Source organism: Lutjanus erythropterus, chromosome 10 (assembly GCF_056507025.1).
Source record: "Lutjanus erythropterus isolate fLutEry1 chromosome 10, fLutEry1.hap2, whole genome shotgun sequence".
NCBI classification, from domain to species: domain Eukaryota; kingdom Metazoa; phylum Chordata; class Actinopteri; order Lutjaniformes; family Lutjanidae; genus Lutjanus; species Lutjanus erythropterus.
Window position 1 is genome coordinate 31662963 of NC_139326.1, and position 23061 is coordinate 31686023.

Here is a 23061-nt window from a genome sequence, read left to right on the forward strand (position 1 = left end):
GCAAAGAGACTTGGTGGGTGGCCCCCAGGGCCGGCATGGAGAGATGAGCTTTAGTATCTGTTATTGTGACCTGGTAGATAACAGTGTATATCAAAATACATCCTGTACTTGTAAAGCTTTGCGTTAATATAGACAGTTTAGTTCTGTCCAGTGCACTTGGCAGCTACAGCAAGGAGAAACATGTGACTGTCTTTCAAAAGCTAAGCATAAAGACCTCAAGGTGCAGTTCTTGCTGCAACCCTCTCTTAACTATATATTTTAAATCAATCAAAGTGGAAGCTGCTATTAGCAGCTGAGAGCAAAGTCTGTGTTAAGAATGAAAAACGCCAAGAAACATTTATTGATACAGAATCAAAAGGCCTTTTGTTGTTATGACCATGACTTAGAAAAAGAGGCTTTAACTTTTGTTCACCTGTGAATATGTATCAGCTCACATTCTTGCAAAAAGGTTTAACAGGATTTTTTTTTAAATTGACACGACCACTTTCTTTGTTGCACTGCAGTATGTGTTTTGAATACTTATTCTCACTGGGAAGCTGTAAGTCGGCTTTTTTCCCCTACTTTCTACTTTAAACACTCAGGTCATTCTTTTCCTCCATATCACACTTTCAATCCTTGATATTTCCATTTAGATTCAAGACTTTGGCTGCACAGATGCAGATGAGCTAGATTTTGAAGTGAAACCTTACCACAAAAGATCAATCATCATCATCATGACCAAAACAAAAACAGTTAACCGAAATGAGAAGTGACCAAATGTCAGTGTTTTGATACCGAAATGATTCATCTGCAGCTTCGACTAAACAAAAGTCAACATGCATTGAATCAATGTGTTGATAAAAGGGTTTAAGACGTCCGTGAGCTAATAAATATTGCTTCTTTTATAGTAAGGAGAATTAAACCTTATTCAAGTTACATGAATTAAACACTGTAAAAGTCATACATGGATTTCATTGAGTCAACTAATCTTTTCTCATGAACTGTAAATGTAAATGTCTTTTATTTATTTGAGTTGATTAAACTCACACTTTAGAACTCATAAACACAAATCAAGACTTTTGACTTGAAATGATGAATTGAATGAATGAACTGTACATATTTCCATCAACTCATTAAATTCAGTTTTTAAAGAAACATGACCAGCATATCAGCGTGCTTAAATGACAGAATAGCTGACATAATTCATGTGACATTACACACACGGTTTACATTGTAAAACGTTGGTAGTAGTCACAGTTTGGTTAGGTTTAGGCAGAAAACCCCTAGGTTTGGGAAAAGATTGTGGTTTGGATTAAAATGTTACAGCAGACATCATGTCCATAACAAAGACGTTACTTTTGGTTTCACACGTGACTTGGGCCCTGGCTTCCTAGAGGAATGTCCTGTACTTGTTTGAGCCATCCCTCCACCTCAATTCTTCAAACTGCTTCCCAAATGACTTTCTCACTCCTTATGTATATCCTGTCATACTTACTATGTCCACTAGGACATAAGCCGTACAACAATAAACGCACATATCAGTTGGAATAAGCAGCGTGCACTTATGACCAACATGCACATTTTTGTTTTGTGTGTGCTGAACACCAAAGATTATTTTACCAGAAAAATTAATTTGTCTTGAATCCTTACCTTCCTTATTTTTTACCATGTGTGAATAAAGCTTGATAAAGATTGATTCTTGCAAAAAAAAAAATCACTTATGGTTTTGTTATACTGTCTGAGTATTAGTGCCTCGAGTTCAGCACTAAATTGCAGACAAAAACTGTGTGTTCTTCACCGGTCATTTTGTGACCAGCTACTTTGAAAACAAATGTGTTTTTCCATTACGCCGCTCTCTTACATTTTGTTGTCATGATGAAATTACCTGTTTGCTGCCAGGCTCCCGCTCCTCGCCTGATCGTGTCACTATATTAAGGTCATGTTCAGAACTCCTCAATTTGCTGCCAAGAAAACAAGATAAACTATGTTTACCTCCCCCCTGGCCTACGAAGAGGGACAACCTCCACCTGTCCGCCTTCAGCTGCAATCTGCATCTAAAGAACGGACATTCGACTTCAACGGACTGACTGATAACATTATGCCAGTTCATGTCAGAGGCACACATGGGCTCCCAGCCAACATAGTCGATAGCATTTCCTGTCACGTCTAATGCAGAATTTTTAGATAAGACCTGAAGGTTTGCTTTTGGCAGCGTGCTCTGACATTTAAACGTCAGAAAATGATTGACGTTTTGGTGCAATTAAAGGTTAAAATGTAATACTTGGTGGCAGACATGTTTACTTAATGTTTTGGTTTCATTAAGTTTCTTACTTCCCAATTAGAAAGGATCCAGGGCTTGTGAGCTTAGGTCACATGGACTCACATGGGGTTTGTTTATTGGACAGAGTCTTAGTAACCTGACATCTAAACAGGCCACAAGGGATTTTGGCAGCAAGGGGGATCAAAACAAGTTTTGCATTTTGAGGTCATTTCCTGTAATTGGCTCAAATGACACTTTCACTTCTGACAAACCCCACTGCACTTTTAATAAAGGTTGAAGCTGTTCGCACCAAATTTCAACTGTCCGCAATTAAATGTTCAAGACTTAGAACAGACTCCACAAACACTTGATGCCTGAAAGCACCACAGACTTGGATGGATTACTGAGGGGACCCACTGTGCACTGGCCCAGGGCCCGAATCTCTGTTTGAAGTTGCTGTTGTTGGATAGTAAATCAAACAAGTATAAAGAGAGGCAAAACGACAACAAATACATGCAGAAACAACTATAAGCAGAGGAAAAACCACCACAAAAAGATACAAAATGACAATAAAGAGATGGAAAAGACTATAAAAGGACACAGAACAACCACAACGAGATGCAAAATGAACACTGAGGTGAAAAATGACTACAAGCAGATACAAAATTAACACAAATAAATGAAGTATGACCACAAAATGAACAGACAAAAACAATCACAAAGCATGCAAAATAACCATAAAGAAATGAAAAATGACTACACAGACATGCAAAACAACTACAAAGAGAGACAAAACCACTACACAGAGATAGGCAGAGTGACTACAGACACAAAATGAACACAAATAGATGAGAAATGACCACAAAAAACACAAAAACAACCACACAAAACACAAAATAAACACATAAAGATGAAAAACGAACACAAAGAGGCAAGAAATGTCAACAATGGAATGTAAAGTTGGTATTAGGAGAAGCAAAATGACTATAGAGAGGCAAAACCACTACAATGAGATGCAAAATGACAATAAAATGATGCAAAGTGACAACAATGAGAAACAAAATGAACACAAGAAGATGAAAAATGACCAGAAAACAACACAAAATGAACAGAACGAAAAAAAAACAACCACAAAAAATGCTAAATGACACAATGAGACGGAAAATGGCCACAGAGACAACCACATAGAGACACAAAACGACTACAAAGAGATACAAAATGAAAATGACTAAATGTCTGCCTTAATTATGTGTTTGGCAGCTACATTAACCATCAAGTTAATTATAATTTCTCTTCTGTTTCTCCAAACCAATCCAAATCATCATTGCTCCAAAAGCAGGTGTAATCCATGCCTGTTTAACCCCTTTCATTACAAGACTCTCAGACGGGCTGAAAGAGACGCTGACATGCTGACATGTTGTTTTGCATAAGCCTCGAGTCCTCGTCTCAGAGGCTTTCCGCCCTGGAAACGTGACCCGTCTCCCCTGACATCCACACATCTGTAACATCCTCGGCATAAATGGGCCAAATTTCCCCTACAGCAGGAGATCTTGCAGAAACTGGCAGTGGTCAGTGTCATTAATGCGATGTGACAATCATTACTGACCTGTCTGTCAGACTGGATAGTAGGTAATGGTGAGTAAAAGGCCATGGCTGCGATGGCTAGCATGTGATGGGGCTGTCTTGACAGGCTCAGGGAATTGTGGGAAACAGCACCGGGGCCTCCAAAGCCAGAGGGGACAAACACACCACAGCTGTTGCTGCCTGGACGATGATGCAAGCAGCCAAAGTCCTGGGAAGCTTTCCCATATGTCCTCACTGTCTTCCTGCATCATCAGCGGTGCTGGACTTTCTCTTTTGATTTGTCTTCAGCGCTTAAATGTGGGAAGCTGAGGCAACCAAGAAAAGCATCAGCGCCATAGAAAAACACATTGTACGCTTCAAGAGAAAGTCTAATTTTTGCTTTAGAGTGTTTGAGCTGTTCTATTTATAAGCAGGTGTGCTTGTTGGAGGCACTGGCAAAACGCCACGAGGTTCATTTCCTGTCTCCTCTTCAAATTCAAGAGACACGTGGGAAAAACAGGGACTTTTTTTATAGAAAACTTGCTGTATATTTTTTTCTCTAGTTTGACCATCATGACAATATAGCATAGATAATATAGATGTGTACCAAGCAGTGGTGGAAACACTAAGTAAGTTTACCTAAGATCTGGACTTAAGTACAAATTTGAGATACTTGTACTTAACTTGAGTGTTTCAGTTTTATGCTACTTTATACTTCTACTGCACTATATTTATTTTAAAGCTTTGGTTATTTTGAAGATTCCAATTAATATAAAATATATTTTACAATCAACAAATAAATGTAATATTAAAGCAATAATTGAAGGGTGGGTTTAATTTTTCAGGCCACAAAAAACTGCTGGAGTGGAAGAAAAAAGCATTGCACAGTCTGCAGAATGGTGACCTGTTTTCAAATGTAAAAAAAAGACTCCATACTGCTCATCTGGTGTAATCCAAGACTCTTAAAGCCCCAGCATGCCAAGTTGTGGTGTGACTGTGTACACACACAAGGGAACAGCATGTTGGAACTTTAGGAGACTTAGATTACATCAGTGGTGCAGTATAAAGGCATTTTATTTATATTTATTTTTAGGTCATTTTTACCAGTTGAAAACTGGTCACCATTCATTTCAATTGCTTGGGAGATTCTGCAACACTGTTTTTCTGTGAAACTCCAGAGGTGTTTTTTGGACTTAAAAACTAAACCTGACCTTCAATCGACATGAGGCTGAGTAGATATTGACTGAATTTTCATTTTTGGGTGAACAATCCCTTTAAAGATTAATCTGTTACCAGCTGCACCTTTACCAGCTGCAACATTAAAATGATGTTAATGAATCAATAATTATAATCCAGTAATATAATATGTATTATTCTGAACAGGGTCATGTACTTTCACATTAGTAAAATATTGAATGGATGATTTGTAACAGAGAAGGGGAGACCAGGGATGGTATTAACCAGGCCAGAAATTTCATCATTTTAGGGTCAAGGCCACTTGGCCTTTGGTGTTATCTTTTTTAATTTTTTAAATTTGTTTTCTTTTTTTTGAGGGCACAAAGGCCAAAGGCCAGGGCAAGTCCATCAAATAAAACAATGATTTTAAGTCTCCAGTGGTAATAGGTTAGGTTTAGGTTAACCTAAAGAGATGGTTCACATCAAAATCAAAAATTTCTCATTCCTCTGGCCTGTATTGCTATTTATCCATCTAGACTTTTTTGGTATGAGTTGCAGAGTTTTGGATATCAGCCAAAGAGATGTCTGCCTTCTCTCTAACATAATGTGACTTAACGGCATAATGATTGTGTTGCTCCTAACACCAAAAAACAAACAAACAAACAAAAAAAAATCATGACCCAGTTGCTCAGAATGATCCACACACCTTGGTGTGAGCAGTCTCATGTACAAAGCAGTAGAATTTAACAGAACTACTGTCTTTCTAATAGAAAAAACAGGAGTTCCTCCATGAAACTGAATTAACTTGAAGAACCGAGTCATGATTGACTGAAAAGAGGCCTGATTTTTGAATTTTTCAAATGTATTTTTGTGACTTGTGCCATTTTGTCACATTAATCTGGAGAGAAGGCAGACATCTCCACAGCCAATATCTCCAAAACTCTGTAACTCACACACAAAAAAAAAAACAAACAAAAAAATCTGACGGGATAAATAAGCACTACAGGTCAGTGGGAAAACATGTATTTTTGATTTGGGGGTGAACTGTCCCTTTAAGGTTTAAAGGCGATTTTATTTTTAATTCTGTTTTTTCTAATATGTTAGCTAAGTACAATTATTTTCCTATGACGAATAAAATCCACTTGGACATCTACTACACAGTCACAGATTATGTGACTTAATGTCAAATGCAAAGAATTTTAATATTACAACTTGAGTGAGTTGGAACAATGAGAGGTAATTTGCTGAATTAATATCCACAGTATCCAATAATTATTGTCTTAAGATAGCCTACATAGGTCAAAAAGCAACTCAGTAACTCAGAGTTACTTTAAATAGTAACTGTAATATAATTACTGTTTGGGAAATTGCAATCCCTTACACTACTCATTACTAGAAAGGATAATAATATTACAGTTAGTACATTACTGAGTAGTATATTGTTTTGTGATTAAAATTATTAAGTAAAAAAGGAAATGGGAGTGTGTGATACTGACATCACAGTAGCACTTTTATAATTGGTAAAACTGGCAGTGGTACGACAAATCTGAAGATACAACATTCCCTGGTCTCCCCTATTTCTACACCATGGTGTTGTTATTTTTGTGGAAAAAAAGATCAGAGTGCTTCTTTCGCCTCTGGTACTGAGGAGCTAATATCACAGTCAGATATAAAAGAAAACATTAAATTCTATCGATAAAACTGAATATTTTTTGATCAGTATACTCAGCTGTATATATACCGCCAGGTGGTACAATTCGGAGAGGGAACCCTGTACCCAAACGCACAAATAGCCATTAAACTCGCAATGCTTTTGCACGCTCGGAGCTCCCTGAATCCACTCTGCCGTCTCTTTACACTCCAGGTATCAGTTAGTAGGCTGTCTGTGCGTCTTAAGCGATGCGTCACACAAATAGGTGCGGTGTGCGCAGCTCAACTCCCCAAATAGTCCATAATAGTCCGGTTCGTGCACTGAGAAACAAGCACTTCAGGAGCAGCTATATTTAGATTCTTCAACTTTATTTTTCATTTCCTGGTTTTGGAGTAGAAGTTGTTTTTTCCTCTGGTGATGGAGCATACACCTACAGTACTTCCTCAGACGGATCATTCTTAAACAGGAACCAGTCAAGAGCCCATAGAGAGAGCTGTTGGCAGCTCTGATGTGGTGCAGCTGCAACAGCTTCGATCTAAAACCGCTGGACAGGAGCCGAGAGCAGGTTACACATATCCAAATATGCGCGTAACTGGAGCGCACTGGCGAGGCGTCCCTTGCACCCCCACCGAGACAACGTTGTCGTGATGTTCAATACTTCGGTAATTGATTCCACTTTAAACAAGAAGGAGGATATTTCCGAAGTTATCAATGGCACCCTGCAGCTCCTGTACAACGTCCTCGTCACCATCAGTCCCACAACCATGTGGAACGAGTCGTGCGGGGAGCAGCTACAGGATTTCGGGCGCCCGGAGAAGATCATCATCGGGGTGATGCTGGCGATCATCACGGCGGTCACAGTGATGGGGAACACGCTGGTGGTGATCGCGGTGTGCGTGGTGAAGAAGCTGAGGCAACCTTCAAACTACCTGCTGGTGTCCCTGGCAGTGGCGGACCTGTCAGTGGCCATCGTGGTGATGCCGTTTGTGATAGTGACGGACCTCACCGGGGGAAAGTGGCTCTTTGGGGAAGTGTTCTGCAACATCTTCATCGGCATGGATGTAATGTGCTGCACCGCCTCCATCATGACCCTGTGTGTGATCAGCGTCGACAGGTAAGTTTCCAAAGTTTGCTTTGATTTTGAAGCCTCTCAATTTGCAGTGGCACCAATATTACGCATGCAGCGCGTCCTGCGTTTAAACTGACGCGGGGAAGTCACATATGTAGCCTTTTATAAGCTGCTATAAACCAGTTAAGTTCCATGAGGGCACAAAGAGATCAAGTGCCAAATGCATTAATGAATATATAAAATGTCAGAGCGTTTTTGCTCCATAAAATGGCATTTACACGTCTTATTCCAGATCAACCGCTCCTCTGATTATCTGTGCAGTTGAACCTACAGAACCAGAAAATTAATACGCAGACTGTGATTAATTTATAGCTCGCTCAATTAATTTGCCTGACTGTGCCATCAGTAATGTTTTCTGTAATTACGCGCTTAGGGTCAGTACCGTACAGCTGCCATGACTAAAACGATCCACCACCGTCCTTCATCTCTGTTGAGCGCACATAGGTCGCACCTGCTCTCTATTATTCCGCCTCCTTAACACTTATATCAAAGTGAATTTGTCTAAAGCGTCTGAAATTCACAGTGCAACGAGTAAAGTTCACTTAAGAGAAAACTGAGGTAGGGGAGACCTGGGCATTTTGTCACACTTAATTCTTTCACTGGTCTCAGTGCACCACAGTTACTCATTTTCTATATTAAACACACAATATGTAAAGTCTGCTGCCACAGTAGCGTGAGATCAACAACGACCATGGCTGATGAAAATCTATCTGACATGATTAAAACAGACGTCATGTTCATGGCTGAGATAATATTAAAGTTTTATTCAGGTTATGTTCAGCAACTATAGTTACACAGCAACAGCAGGAAATGCAACAGTAACTTGAATACATTATGAATGTGTCTGCATTTGAACATAGATGGAAACATTTGGGAAAATGTAAGGACACAACTCAACAAAATATATAATATATGTTAAAAATAATTATAATTTAAGCATTATTATGCACCCACATGTGTATGTCAATCTTTTTGTGGCCATATCATTTATAATAATTTAATAATAATAACAATAATTTAACTTTTGTTGTTGCATAGCAAAAACAATTTTAGCAGCTAGTGAAGCCTGTTTCTGTAGGGCTGCAGTTGGATTATAAGGTCAAACAGAAAATTTCACAGCACAGTTATGGTGACCAATATCACCATGGTTATCATTATTATCACTGTATTCTTAAAATGTGTTGAAAATCCTCAAAAAGTACAGATTCACACACTAAAGTAATTTCACCAGATTTTACACTGACAGTCTGTTTGGCTAGCCATATCACAAGCTAGCTTTAGTACACAGCTTTTATTTAAAACACACATTTCTCTCTGTGTTCTATGCAAAAATAATATAATCGAACATACTTGCTTATCAGAGTTTTATTACATACATTAAATACAGCCGTTTACTATTTTTTGCACTTTTATTGTACAAATCTATGAAGATTGTTCTCACCTCAGACTACAGTAACATGTACTTCATGTCAAGAGCAACATTACTTCAGAACACTGAGTTGCACATGTCCTCTAGTGTTGTATCTGTAACCAGTGTGACAACATACCCATGTGACAAGATGCCCCACTCTCCCCCACAAATATTGCTGTTCTGTCCCACTATATACATAAATATGAGGTTTGCCACTCTGGTGTTTTGTAATAATACATTGTTCCAAAATTATTCATGAAATTTAGTTCCCAAAAGTCCCACTGTGAGTTGCTTTGAATTCCATATTCAGACTGGGGACAATAAAGTCTTAGCACTCATCCCCACCCATCAAGATCCACTCCAGTTATACTACAGCTCTGTGGAGTCGCCGCTCATAATGCCAGAGCTGAGCCTGATAACTTCTGACAAATGAGACATGTCCACTGCTCCCACTGTAATCCACAATGAAATAAATGTCAGGTGATCGCTGTCACTGTTCTGCCTCACTAACCTAAATGAAGACAGAAGCTCGTTGTAGTATTGATGATCTGATTACTTCCTCCCGCCAGCCTATCAGGTGTTATTACCTCACAGCATTACACCCGCAATTATGCACATTTCCTTCTTGTGGATACGCTGAGCAGAATTAACTTAAATAATGCCTGACGAACAGCTAATGATATTATGGGAGGAACTAGAACAGATATCACGCTGTGATACAGCGAGATTGCTCCAGCTATGTCACTGCTGACAGATGTTATGTTGAATGTGTTTTTGGCTGATTGGATAGAGGGTAACTAGATTAGCTGGACAGAGATTGACATGCTCCCCAGGGTAAGGTTATAGAGGTCACAGTGATTACTGAAGATGGATGGACAGTGGGTGATTTGTGAGTCATCTGTAGACACTCACTCCCCACTCAGGTCATGAGCTTGCCTCCTGAGTCAATATGGAACCAGGAACACATCGTTATGTTACATCCTCCTATAGACATACTGTACTTTTTTTTTTCATCATGACCCAGCAAATACACAAGGACATCATCTATAGTTAACCTGAGTAGAAATAAACATTCTCCATGTGTTAAACCAGGCCTCTCTTTACATTCCAGTGGATGATAAGTGGGAGTGTGGCCAACCACTGATGTCGGGTCTCACAGCTGTTTTTGTGAATTGCTTACAGCAGGGGTCTTCAAGGTTATTCAGGCCATGGACACCTTAGCTGACAGAGATAGTCCAGGGACTACCTATACATACATTGCATTGAATATTTTCCGGTCTTCTGTAATGTTCGCTTACCTGTAGCTGCCAAGTGGTTTTCGAGATGGCGGACATGTTAGAGTCTCCCGCTCATGAAATTACAGAAGTATAATCAAGTTACAAAACACATGTTCCAATGACATTTTTCCCTCCTGATACAGATTATATAAAGATTTCTGGGGAAATAAAGCATACGAGACACTGCTAGGAAGTAACAGTGTCTTGCTCTGGGGTTAATAAATTATGTGGTATCCTGGGGTGTTTCTGGAGGGAGGGCATGGAGGAGCACCGGAGAGGGTTGGATGATTGGATGAATCCATTGCCGGCTGTTTTTGGGGGCGATTTTTTGGGCTGATTTTAAATTTTTTTTTAAAAATATAAAAAAATAGTCTGTAGAGCGATAGCAGCTGCTTCACAGTCTGCTCTCATGAGCACTAACAAAGATGGTTTTGTTGAGTTTAATGCTCTTTTCTTTAGAATTTGAATGAAGAGTTAAGCAAATTAAGCTTATCTTACTTAGCTATTAAAATTTTTTCATACTGCCTATAACATAATACATAGCAAACTAGTTTGCCATTATGGAAAGGTAATACAGTGATTTAGTGGGTTAAGTTACTAACATGATTGCACAAGGACTAAACTGAATGTGTTGTTTTTTATGAACAGGGTTTGTATCTTTGGCAGTGATTCATTGGATTCATGTTAATAGGTATTTTCAGTCTTTTTAGAAAAAGAAAAAACAAACAAACAAAAACTCAAAAGCGGTGGCCCAAGTGAGGCACTGACCTCTGCAGGAGTGTTGTGTAGCGTGCACACACATGCTCACACACACACATTAAGGTACCATTTCTCATATATACTTAATTACTAACATCACAGTATCTTACAGTTTCTTATTCCTGTGTTTATTTGTATTTCAAAGCTGAAAAGTTATACTAACCACAGCACAACAGTGACATTATACAAATATAATATAAAACTTCCATACTTTATTCTTAGTCCTCAAAAGGAAATTTACCTCCATTTACCTCCATTGTACATCTGTCCTCAGGCTGAGACTTATAAATTCATTCTCCACACTCCATCATGAAAAACATTTATATTTTTATGTTTTTTTTTAAATTGAAATAATTGATTAATTTGTTGTGTATGCTAAATTAACCTTGCAAAAATAAAAGAAGAAAATAAAAGAAAATAAAATGATGCACATTTAAAAATATTCATCAAACAGCTGGTTGAAACTAAGGTCCCACCTCTCACTGGACAGATAACCAATCACACTTGAAGATAATGGGGTGGGACTTGGGGTGGCCAGTTAGATATCAGGGATGGCCAGTTCTCTCTGGGTTCTCCGGCTTCCTCCCACAGTCCAAAGACCTGCAGCATAATAGGTTAATTGGTGACTCTAAATTGTCCGTAGGTGTGAATGTGAGAGTGAGTGGTTGTCTGTCTATGCGTCAGCCCTGCGATGAACTGGCGACTTGTCCAGGGTGAACCCCGCCTCTCGCCCAATGTCAGCTGGGATAGACTCCAGCCCCGCACGACCCTTCAAGGATAAGCGGTTACAGACAATCAATGAATGAATGAATGAGATGGCCAGTGCCTCCTTCATGCCCCCCTCTTTTAAAATGCCCCTGCTCTCCAGTGTCTCTAAGGAGCTTCTGTTGAAACGCAGAGCTTATAGCACACAGTAGGGGTGTAACAATGCATTGATCTGGATCAATATAACAATTCAATGTTCAACTATCCAATATAATTGATGCAAAGAAAAAATATCGATCTATATTGTCATCTTAAAAATATACCTTTATTTTGAAGTTCTCATGTCATGTCTGTGTGACAAATGTCTGGAAGAGTTCGGTCCTAAAATTGCTGTTTATGAGTTAACATAAATGTAACTGAATGTGTTAAATGGATTTGATATCATCTGATATTGATCGCAGACCCCTGAATTAAGTAAGCTCTAATTCATGTCATGGCAGACTTATTGGAAAATACCACATTGTTGTCCAAAGAATCAATGAAATCACTATATAGCCAGAAAGGACAAATGGATCCTCCTGTGAGTGTTTGAAAAGATCCCATAGATGAATATGCCATGAAATCAGTCTTCCTATTTCTTGTCAACCAGAGGACTAAGTGAGAACTTTAATTTAAATGGGATGTCAGTTTTGGATCAGTTTTATTGTCACACAAGCTGTGCATACAGTTCTGTAAACTGTTCTCTCTGATCTCTGTTAAACACAGGCGTGTTCTAATTAAACAATGCAGAGTGTGTTTGGCATATGATTCACAACGGGAATCATAGACATAATTTATTAGGGTGGGAATTGCCAATTAGACACATGATTAGCTGTAATTTAGGCTCTCTGTCATTTAAGACTCCCATGAATTGTAAAACGAAGCCAAAGAATGGCTGAGTGCTGCAACTGAAGCTCAGGACTGAACAGGTTTGTCTGTGGGGGTTTTTACAGTCCCTGAGGACTACGTGCCATACTGCTCACAGGGACATTGATTGTGTCTCAGAGCTCCTTTATGATTACAGTGGAGAGGCTGGATTATAAATGCCAATATGGACAATGTCCTGGCAGAGGAGTGGTCCCTTGTGCAGGGTCCAATGCATTTATGATCCTGCAGGGATCTGACGGGTGCTCTCAGAGAGACTGCTGACATCCTGGTGGAATACAGCTTCTCTGACACTCAGCGTCCTCTTTAACACGAGTCTGTCCTGGGGGAAAAATGAGTTGTAGACCCCCATGGCATAAATTTTAATAGTAAAAGTTTAAAACTAGTTTTTGATGCAAGAAGAGTCTCAATATTAGCTGCAGAGTTACTCTAGTTTTGCACCTCCATAAAGGGGACAAAATAATAGTGTAACCTAACCTGACTGTTAGTCTTAAAGGAGAAAACTGTAATATATTTACTATAATAAACCTTAAAGTGACCATGATAGGTCATCAGAGATCAAAGAAACATGTTAAGCTGAAATACATGTGACCCTATCAGCACAACAGCTGCGGGTCCCCATCAGAAATTTCTCTTCGGGGCCAGAATAAGTGTTTCTGTATGCCTGCTTCACATTAGTTAGAGCTCAAATTAATGCTGAATGCTCACCAAATGAGTAAGTATCTGTTTATGAGTCGTAAGAAATCATCAGTTATCTTGTAGAGGCCGTAAATGTTTATAACAGTTAAATTTAGCAATGTAGTAATGTAGTCTGGCAGGCATTGAAACAGGTGGCCACTTAACTCCAGATTGTGTACTTTTGGAGCAGTGCTCTAGTTCCTGCAGCCTGCACAGCTTCCCCGGGTCTGGAAAGGATTGGCTGGGGGAAAACAATTTTCTTCAACCACAGACCGCATATTAAATAGGATTTTGATCTATTTAATATACAGCTTCAACTCGCTATTTGGACTGTAGTACTCATTTTTGCACATGTAATTGCTACATATTGACCCTTTAAGCATAGGTCAAAACACTGAATCCACTTCCCATATTTCGTGTCAATAGTGTCTTTTGTTAGAACCTCCCTGCCTGGTAAATACCCATGTCTGTGAAACCCTTTACCTTTAGAAAGCTCCCAAAGAAGACTCCTTTTTCCCAGACTTAGTAAGTACTCACTCTAAAGAGTAAACTGACTATGGGGTCTAAAATCCAAAAAATGCCCCCTTAATAATGCAGCACCTGCTTAAAGATGACTTTGATTGCTTAAAATTTTAGCTAAATCACCACAAACCATACATGGGTCTGGGGCCCAGGTACAGTTGTCCACTTGTCTGTCTAGTAATATAGCCTGTCTAATTTTATTGTGTTGTGGTTGAATTAGCACATGTAGTTATATTGTGGTTAAGTTTCACCTTTTAAAAACATTTTTGATATTTAAACAAATGTTTAATTACTTTTTTAAGATGAGAAAAACAGTTTATTTTTGGTATCATTGGACAACATTTGCATAAGCTTTTTGCATAATGTAAATGAAGTGGTCTGAGAGAAAACTTTGGCCAATCACAGGTTGGCAAGACATGGTCAACTATCTTTCTCCGGTGTCGCTTACTGCACCTTTAAAAGGCTGTGTATGCTGTCTGAGCAGTCCATCTGAATAGGAAACAGTGGTTAGAAAAGGAAGATGTATTTCCTGTCCCAGCAAACAGTGTGGGAAAATAATATCACTGTGGTTGAAGGTCTTGATGCAGTATTAAACTTCTCACGTTAAAATGCAGTATCATCTAGATTAGAGGACAGAATAATATCTACAACTTAATATGAGAGGCAGGTGACAGGAAGAAAATTCTCTATATCGTGGTAAATGTAATTTGATGTCAAGGTGTCAATGCATGCATGATGTAATACAATTAATTTTGTGGAAAATTGGTTGAGAAATATTGTGAATGGATAAAGGAATATCTTGTGTGAATCTTTTAATCAAATTATCAAATTAAATATATCAAAAGCACCAGTGAGTAGGATTTAGTGGTATCTAGTAAAAAGCTTGCAGATTGCAAACACCTTGCAAACACCTTTCCTTCAAAGTGTGTAGGAGAACTGATGATAGTCGTGAAACTAGTGCAAAAGAGAGCCAGTGTTTGATTTGTCCGTTTTATGCTATTGTAGAAACATGGTGGGTTAGGGTTTTATAAAACTGTTTCTGCTTTCTGAGCAGTCCGTCTACGTAGGCAAGAAAAGCAGCAAACAGTGTCAGCAAACAGTGTGAAAAATATTTTCACTGTGGTTATGTGATTTAAAGCAGTTTTAATCTTCCCATGTTAGCATTTAGCATCATCTAGATTAGATGACCAAATGCTATGTGCAACTTAAAATTAGAGGTGGGCAGTATGAATAAAATTCTCTATATCATTATGGACAGGAGTAGTGTGTAGGATTTAGTGGCATCTAGCAGTGAGCTTGCAGACAAACAGCTCACCTCACCCTCCCCAAGCACATAGAAGAATCTATGCTGACAAAACATGAAAGGCCTTATTGAGGGCCAGTGTTTGGTTAGTCTGTTCTAGGCCTTTGTAAAAATATGGTGGTTCAAGATGGTGGCCTCCATGAAAGAGGACCTATGCCCTCTGTAGATATAATTGGCTCAGTCTTCTTCAGGAGATTATACACTAATGAATCATTCTCATTATGGTCCATTTCTGCCGTATTCTGCCAATGTATCCCTGTAAATCTTACCACTGGACATATAAATACCTTTTAAATATTTAAACAAACGTTAAAATAAGCTTTATAATAAGACTGTTTATGCTGTCTGAGTGGTCCATCTAAAGAGGTTACCATGTTTAGGCAAGAAAAGATGCATTTCCTGTCACAGCAAGCAGTGTGGGAAAACAGCATTCTCAATGTGGTTTATGGTCTTGAAGCTGTTTTAATCTTCTCAGCAGCATATAGCATCACCTAAACTAGGAGACTGAATACTATTCAACTTCGTATTTGAGGTGGATGATATGAATAAAATTGTCTGTATAGGTAATTTTATATCATGGCATCAATGCATATGGTTGTGAATGGATAAAATAACCAAAAAGGGACATCCAGTATGAATGTTTTTTAATGTAATGTAGAAAAGTGAATACTGTGAAAATCAAGTACTTCATCACATTGATTCAAAAATCCTATCAAAATTTAATGTTCCCAACAGTCCTGCTCTTTTGCAAAATCCCCCACATTGATACACCCAAAAATATGAAACAAAAAAAACATTTTCATGTTATCCTGAAAACAAAAGCCCACTGCTCAATTTAACCATTATAAACATAAATGCTTTCTAATCTAAAACATTATTAATGATTTCTTACAACTCATAAACACTATTTAACTCAGTCAGCAAACATTTGGCATTAAATTTGATTCAGCTAAACGTGAAACAGGCAAACAAAAACAGTTGTTACATACTGGACTAGAAATTTCAAAGGAGAGCTTGCTGGCTGTACCATTGTTGTCAGAGACGCTGGTATTTTAACTTAGCTTGTTCTGTTAATCTCTGATGACATAACATGGTAATTTTATGATATAGTAAATATATTATAGATTTCCCCTTTAAATAATAAATGTCATAACACTACATCAAATCCCAATCAGAATGTCTGTTTCCTCTACTATTTCCTCATTTCTCTTCTGCGATACGTATGAAAAATTCAAAATCTCATATAGCCATAGCTTCCCTATAAAACTTAACTTAATCACGTTCGTGCAAAATAGCAGCCAGTTGTTGGCAGACGTGAAGAAAGGGTTACATGTCATGTAGGTCACATGAAAATAACTACAGAATACTCTTCAGCAGTATTGATTTTGTTCTGTATGTGCAAATGCTGATTTATGGCTGTGAAAGTCATGCTTATGGATGAGTACCCATTCATCACCTCCGGCTTCTTGAAGTGGAGACTCAGCGCTGCAAATTGAACCTAACACACCACAGCACTGGCCCAGTCGCAGCACAAGAGTCCAGTCTGAGTGTTGTGAAGTGAATAAATGAGAAGTTATATACCCAAGGCCTCTGGTCTAAATGAATGTCTGTCTGCTCTTTCACAAGATATCCCAGCATGCACTTTCAGCAGAGGCTTAGCCACTTTCGTGCTCACTTCCCTAAAAAGTTAGCATCTCTTTTGGCTACAGTCAGTTTTTACCTTGAGTGAGAGTAATATGTTGTATATTCAATAATTCAATGTGTCAAATATGAATGATTTATTCACAACAGTGGGAGGAGAGGGTAGTCCTTTTTCTGCAGCTCCTCAGACGTCCAAGAAAAGACAGTGCTAAAGGAATGGGGGAGAAATACTATGACAAGAGACAGGTGCTGGTTAAATTTGCAGCAAATCAAATAAAGACTGGCTTAACTCCACTGTAAAAAATAATATAGGAATTAAGTGGAAACAGCTAATATTTTCTCATTAATTAAATGTAAATATTAAGGGTGTAAGAAAACATTGGTACACTTCAGTATAGACTATTATGTTTTAGGATATATCAACTTGCTTATAGTATTGCAATTATCGTAACATGTTGAATTGTAACCCTTGTATTGTGATATGTATCATATCACCAGATTAATTGAAGAAAACGTGATGGAAACTTGCTATGCATTGTTTTTTTTGCTGACTTAAACTTTTTACGTTGACTGAATTTGAAAAGACAAGTGATTGTAATTTTGTAAAGACTCAAAACAAAGAAACTTTTCTAGTCAAATAAACTTAATATTAATTCAGTTGTACTTGGGAAAACATCTTTAGTCAGCTTAAGATATTAAGTTGAACCAACAACTCTTCAGTCACTCTGACAAACATTACAAACAAATTTGATTTCCCTTGACATTTTCTCAGTTTGAGGAGTCAAATCTTCATTTCAACAAGCATGCTAAGACGTTTGATAACTGATGATGACATTTCTTTAGAAAATTAATTTAATGATTTGACCAAATTCTTTATAGTACATTCTTTCAACTTGTCATGTCAAGTCAAAAGACTTAAAATTAAAAAACTTTATAAGTTCTGAAGTGCCCTGAAATGAGATACCATGAATTTATGCTGAGTTGATGAAAAAAGATTTGCTGATTGTGCAAAATTTCTGTATGATTTTTATTATTTTTTTTTTTTTTTGCAGTGTGTGCCTCTAATGCACTTTAAGATAAGTCTTGGTTGCTTTTTTTAAATAATAATAATAAAAACACTGCAGACTATGATGAAAGTTAATATTGAATTGACTCCCTGCCCCCTTACACTTAGATTTAATTAACTTTTCAAACTGAGAAAATCTACAAGGAAATCAAATTTGTTATTAATGTTCCTCAGTGTGACTGAAGTTATTAGTTCAACTTAATATCATATGCTTATTGAACATGTTTTCTCATGTACAACTGAATTATTATTGTGTATTTGACTAAGAAAGTTTTGAATCATGACAAAAATCCCTTTTCAAATTCAGTCAGCCTAAAATTTAAGGCAGCCTGGACACTCAGTTTTTAAGCTAAAACAAAGTTTATTTTTACACTGTATCAGTCAACTTGTGGGAGATGGATGGGATGTAGGTCAAGAAAAAATATCACATAACTGCAGTAAAGCAAACTTTTATACCATGGTTCAGACTAAAGAAAATACAGTGTAGGTGTGATCACACTCGTAAGCCTCTGCAGGGGATTTGAGGCAGGAAATCACGCTAGTGAGGGCCCTTAGATGGCAGCGGGATTAGCCACAGCCATCACATCCTTTTTGCCGACTGATGTGTCAATGATGAGCCAAGTTCACACACAGCTCCTGCATCGACCCGCTCTCCACATCTGATCATATTTTAGTGGGGTTGGCGCGTAAGTGTGTCCCAGGAGAGGCGGCACTTGCTTAGTGCAGCTGGGGAATGTCCACCCGCAGCAGCAGCAGACACAGATGACTTGACCTGGCTGACGCATCCTCAGGTAATGTGATGTGACGCCTAAGCCCCACTTTCTCAGGCACCATTCACTTCCCACTTGTCGGCCACCTCGCCGTCATGTGGAGGATTGGACATCTCCTGCTAGGCCAGTGCGATCAGATCAAAGGCAGCTCATGCTTGTAAAGGAATGCTAAATCAGGACAGAAAGTGTGTTTCCGTACTAAATAGGATTTTACACTGAATTCTGAAATCCTGTGATCACGACCAGTTTACAGAGTGGTACATTTTAGAAGCCACAAGGGGCACGTTTAATGCTACAAGCCACAACAACTGTTTCAGACACAGAAGACAAACCACTCTCGTCTTTACAGAGGAAACAATATTTTAAATTTAAACTCCGTCACTGCCAGTATCCTTTAAACAAGTGCTTCTTCCAGAGCAAAACTGCTGTCAATGAAAATATTTCAGAGCAGCATGAAATAAAAATGCTGGGAGCAGGCATTTGGCAAGTTAATCATTGATAAGTGCTGCTTGTACTATCAACCGCAGCTCTGTTTCCATCCTGTTGGACTGTCTGTTTGACTTTTATTACAGGAGCACATGAAGTGAGAGACAAATTGTCTGCTGATCATGTGATCAGATAGGGTGGTGTGTGTGGGAATGGAGCCGAAGGGGACTGAGTTGGCAGTGGCTTGTTGTTTGTCTCTTGACTCTGACATTGTTCTTTTACTCGAATATTGTCACTGAGAGTTATGAGGTCATGGGGGTCATGGCAAAGGTTTATAGGTGACTGCTCACTTGAGATTTGGAGTAATGTATCTTGTATGGTGTGTTTGAGGGCTTCTTATCTCGTCGGTTGATTATGAAAACAAATATATTTCACTCTGGCTCGTAGTCAAGTCTATTGCAGCTACAGCAGGTCCAGCATGGGCCCATTATGGTAGGCTGCATTCATGCCATATGGTAGTTACCATATTTAGCAGATTTCAACTTGTTTCTTGCTTTCCGATTGCTTGTTATATGCAATAAAAAAAAGTAGTGCATCGCAATGGATGAAGGGCTTGTGCTTTGTCTAACTCATGGGAACACTTGAAATTAAAAGAAAAAGAAATATTATCAGCAGCAAATGCATACAGGTTATATTTGTGCAAGTGTTTAATAACCCAGGAATTTAATTTAAAAAAAGTTAATCAAGGTTGTATAAAGGATAATTATAGACAATGTAGCCAGTTCAAAATGTAAATTGCACAGTTTACATTCAGTGTTTATGGCTTTAAATGTAGCCAGCAGATATCAAGATAACAGATCCAGTCATTGTTTACAGTTTGATTAGCAATTTGAGAGATGATAATGTATTTGGATGCTAATAGCTAGGCTTATAAAAAGCTTAACCATTATCGGATGATAGTGAATGGGTTAAGAGATTGCATTTCGCCTCTTTTGCTGTCAACTTGTTTATGCACGCAATCAAAGCCCGTTCAAATGCAAATGGTCAACACTACTTGGACTACAAACTGTCTGCTAACAGAAACTTCTGATATCAAAATCTTGTCCCTTGCCTGCAGACTCTGCATTCATATGCAGATATCTGCTTATAGAAATGATCAAATGTCATACTCTTGCATGTCATGACCAAATATTTCCCGTACCTGCTTCCCACGAGACATATTTTGCTCAGCCATCAGTATATTTGATCCCACTAGTTTCCAGATAATTGATAGCTGATTGTAAAGTGCTTTATGAGACGTCAATTGAACTAAACCACAGTGCACAGTGTGGTTATCATGCATCCCATTTTTGCCTTCACTTCACCCTTGTCCCTCTCCTTCTAATTGCATTCTCACTTTGCTCTCTGTGGAGGGATCTGTATAATTTGCAAATAACTCAAGTAAAAGGGGTATTCAGTGAAGGGCAGAAATGCAACATTAAACTGAATGTGATCAGCATGCTAAAATGCAATGACATTGTACACATTTCACGGATGTTTAGCATGTATAATGTTGGTTATGTTCACTGTCTTGTGTTGCATTCAAATACTCCTCGAGTGGATCCATTTCCAAAGTTGGCAAGTTGCTCCTCCGACTTCGGTGTGTTCATGAGCTTTAAAGTTGTAATGTGGAAACAACATGGACACTACAAAAGGTAGGGTTATTGTTGGACGACTCGTAGTCGTGGGTGATGGGTTGGCTCAAAATACTGAAGATTTGTGTTGGTATTCATGTATCCTGAAACTATTTGAAGCTGTATTACAAAGTGATTTTTGCCCAGACATGTTGATGCACAACTACGTTCCATAAAATCACTAAAATATTTCTTCATCTGACTTCTTATTAGGGTTAATGCTAATAAATAACTTTTATCACTAATCTAGCCACACCCAGCCCACCAGTTTAGCTATAAAGAATGACATAGTCTCTGTAAAGATGAGGTTGTGGTGGATGAGAATGTTAAACACAAGACTCTGCAACAACTCCCGAGGATTGAAACTGGAAGTCAATTGATATTGATTTTGTAGATTTAGTTGACTTATTTTCAGTTTTCAGTCACAGTTTGGTCAGAGTTAGGCAACAAAACTACTTCCTAGGTTTAGAAAAGATAATGCCATTGGGATTAGCCTCATTGGCTAATTCACTCCAGGTGCAAATAGCATTTTGGCTACTGGTACCTAAATGCTAATAACATCTGCCTTATTAAAAACTTATCGACCAAACATTTACTTTGTATGGTCATTCTATGTATATGATGTCAAAATTCTATGAGTTGGAAAGTCCTGTAGCAATTTTTCACAGACCCTTTAGGTTGTTGTTTCAACTTCAGAGAGCATTCATGTTCATTTTCCTAGGGAGTGGTTAGCTATAGTAACAGTCATAGCAACAGCTGTTGAGATATTTTAGTCTGAACCAAAGTGGTCCAGCCTCACCGACACTGCCATCCCTGGAGCCAAGTTTTTGATCTGCCGTTCACTTCAAGTCATGTTAAATTTTACGTTCCAGATTTTTTTATTTTGACTAATGCCCCTCATAGATCAGTGAGAGCTTTGGAGGGACACTCCAATATGAGGACGCTCCAAAGTGAGTGGAACGTTTAAGAGGACAGCTCAGACAAAGCCTTATGCAGAGAGGATGGCCCTTGTGCCCTTACAAGGGACTAGAGTGATAGAATTTATAGTTGGGAAAAATCATATTTAAAACTGCTCCATGTATTAAGAGATTCAAACTCCACTAACACATAGTCTGCCATTTGATTTATTTTGGTGATTTATTGGTTGTCTCAGTAGGGAGCCTCTTAAATCAGATTTGCCCACGTAACTAATCAGCGAGCTCTTGAACCAGTTCCAGCTCTGCATCATATTTAAATAGTAGCAGTGGTATTGATGGATCAAAGACTAAAATGAAAATATCCAGCCAAAGTGCTTTCACAAATGAAAATTAGGTTATGAGGGGGGTTGTTTGGGGCTGCTGATGTTTTGAATCATTTGCATGTCCCTTCTTTCGGATAAGAAACATCTGACCCCAATTTGATGTTTCTGTTTTACTTCTTCAAACTGAAATCATACACAGTTATTGATGTTTTGAGGGAGTTTTATGAACCCAGGGTTGATGCAAACTGTTAGAAATCCTTAATGCATGAAAAGCCAAGGACACGCAACTTCCATACGTCAGCAGTGGTATTTGTATGTCGCACTTTCCTGTGCAATTTGACACAGAGGATGACGGATTAGTAACCAGCGCACAGGTTGAGGTCTGAGTTTTATTTTGCTATTCCCAGCTTGTCACCCTATTTACCCAGCAATCTCCGGGGGCAGGAAGAAGAAAAGGGCAAAGTGCTAAATGACTTTAGTGTGGCATAAATCATGCTTTGTGTTTGGCATAACAAAGGTAGGGTCCATGATTCATCAAGATTAAACAACCACATAAACCAAGCCATGATATAATGGGTTTCCTGTTGATGGAGCTGAGAGAAACACAGACATACACACACATCATGCTCTGGATTGCAGATTATGTATTTTGAACAGTTAGCATATTGCTGCTGCTGCAGAATAACTGTACAACTTAAGTTTTGGTATTCGGCTCATCCATGCACATTTATGCGGTTCATGAAATCTTATAGTATGAATGATCCTGTACACAATTACTTACAAGTTAAATTTTTTTGACCCATTTTGTGTAGGCATGTGTATTTATATTAAATGCATAGTTCACATTTTTGGAAGTGGGATTGAGATATGTATCGATGGTCAGTGTATTACCTACTGTACATGCCTGT

General features: G+C 38.4%; 1 protein-coding gene across 1 annotated transcript in view; it reads left to right on the forward strand.

Annotated features, from left to right (window-relative positions):
• Nucleotides 1–6865: 6865 nt before the first annotated feature.
• The window catches only part of htr7c (5-hydroxytryptamine (serotonin) receptor 7c), a 39342-nt gene continuing 23146 nt past the window's right edge, over nucleotides 6866–23061 (forward strand). The window contains exon 1 of the mRNA XM_084729613.1: nucleotides 6866–7743. Within this exon, the coding sequence (XP_084585739.1) occupies nucleotides 7277–7743 (467 nt within the window). The 5' untranslated portion in view covers nucleotides 6866–7276. The remainder of the gene's footprint in view (nucleotides 7744–23061) is intronic.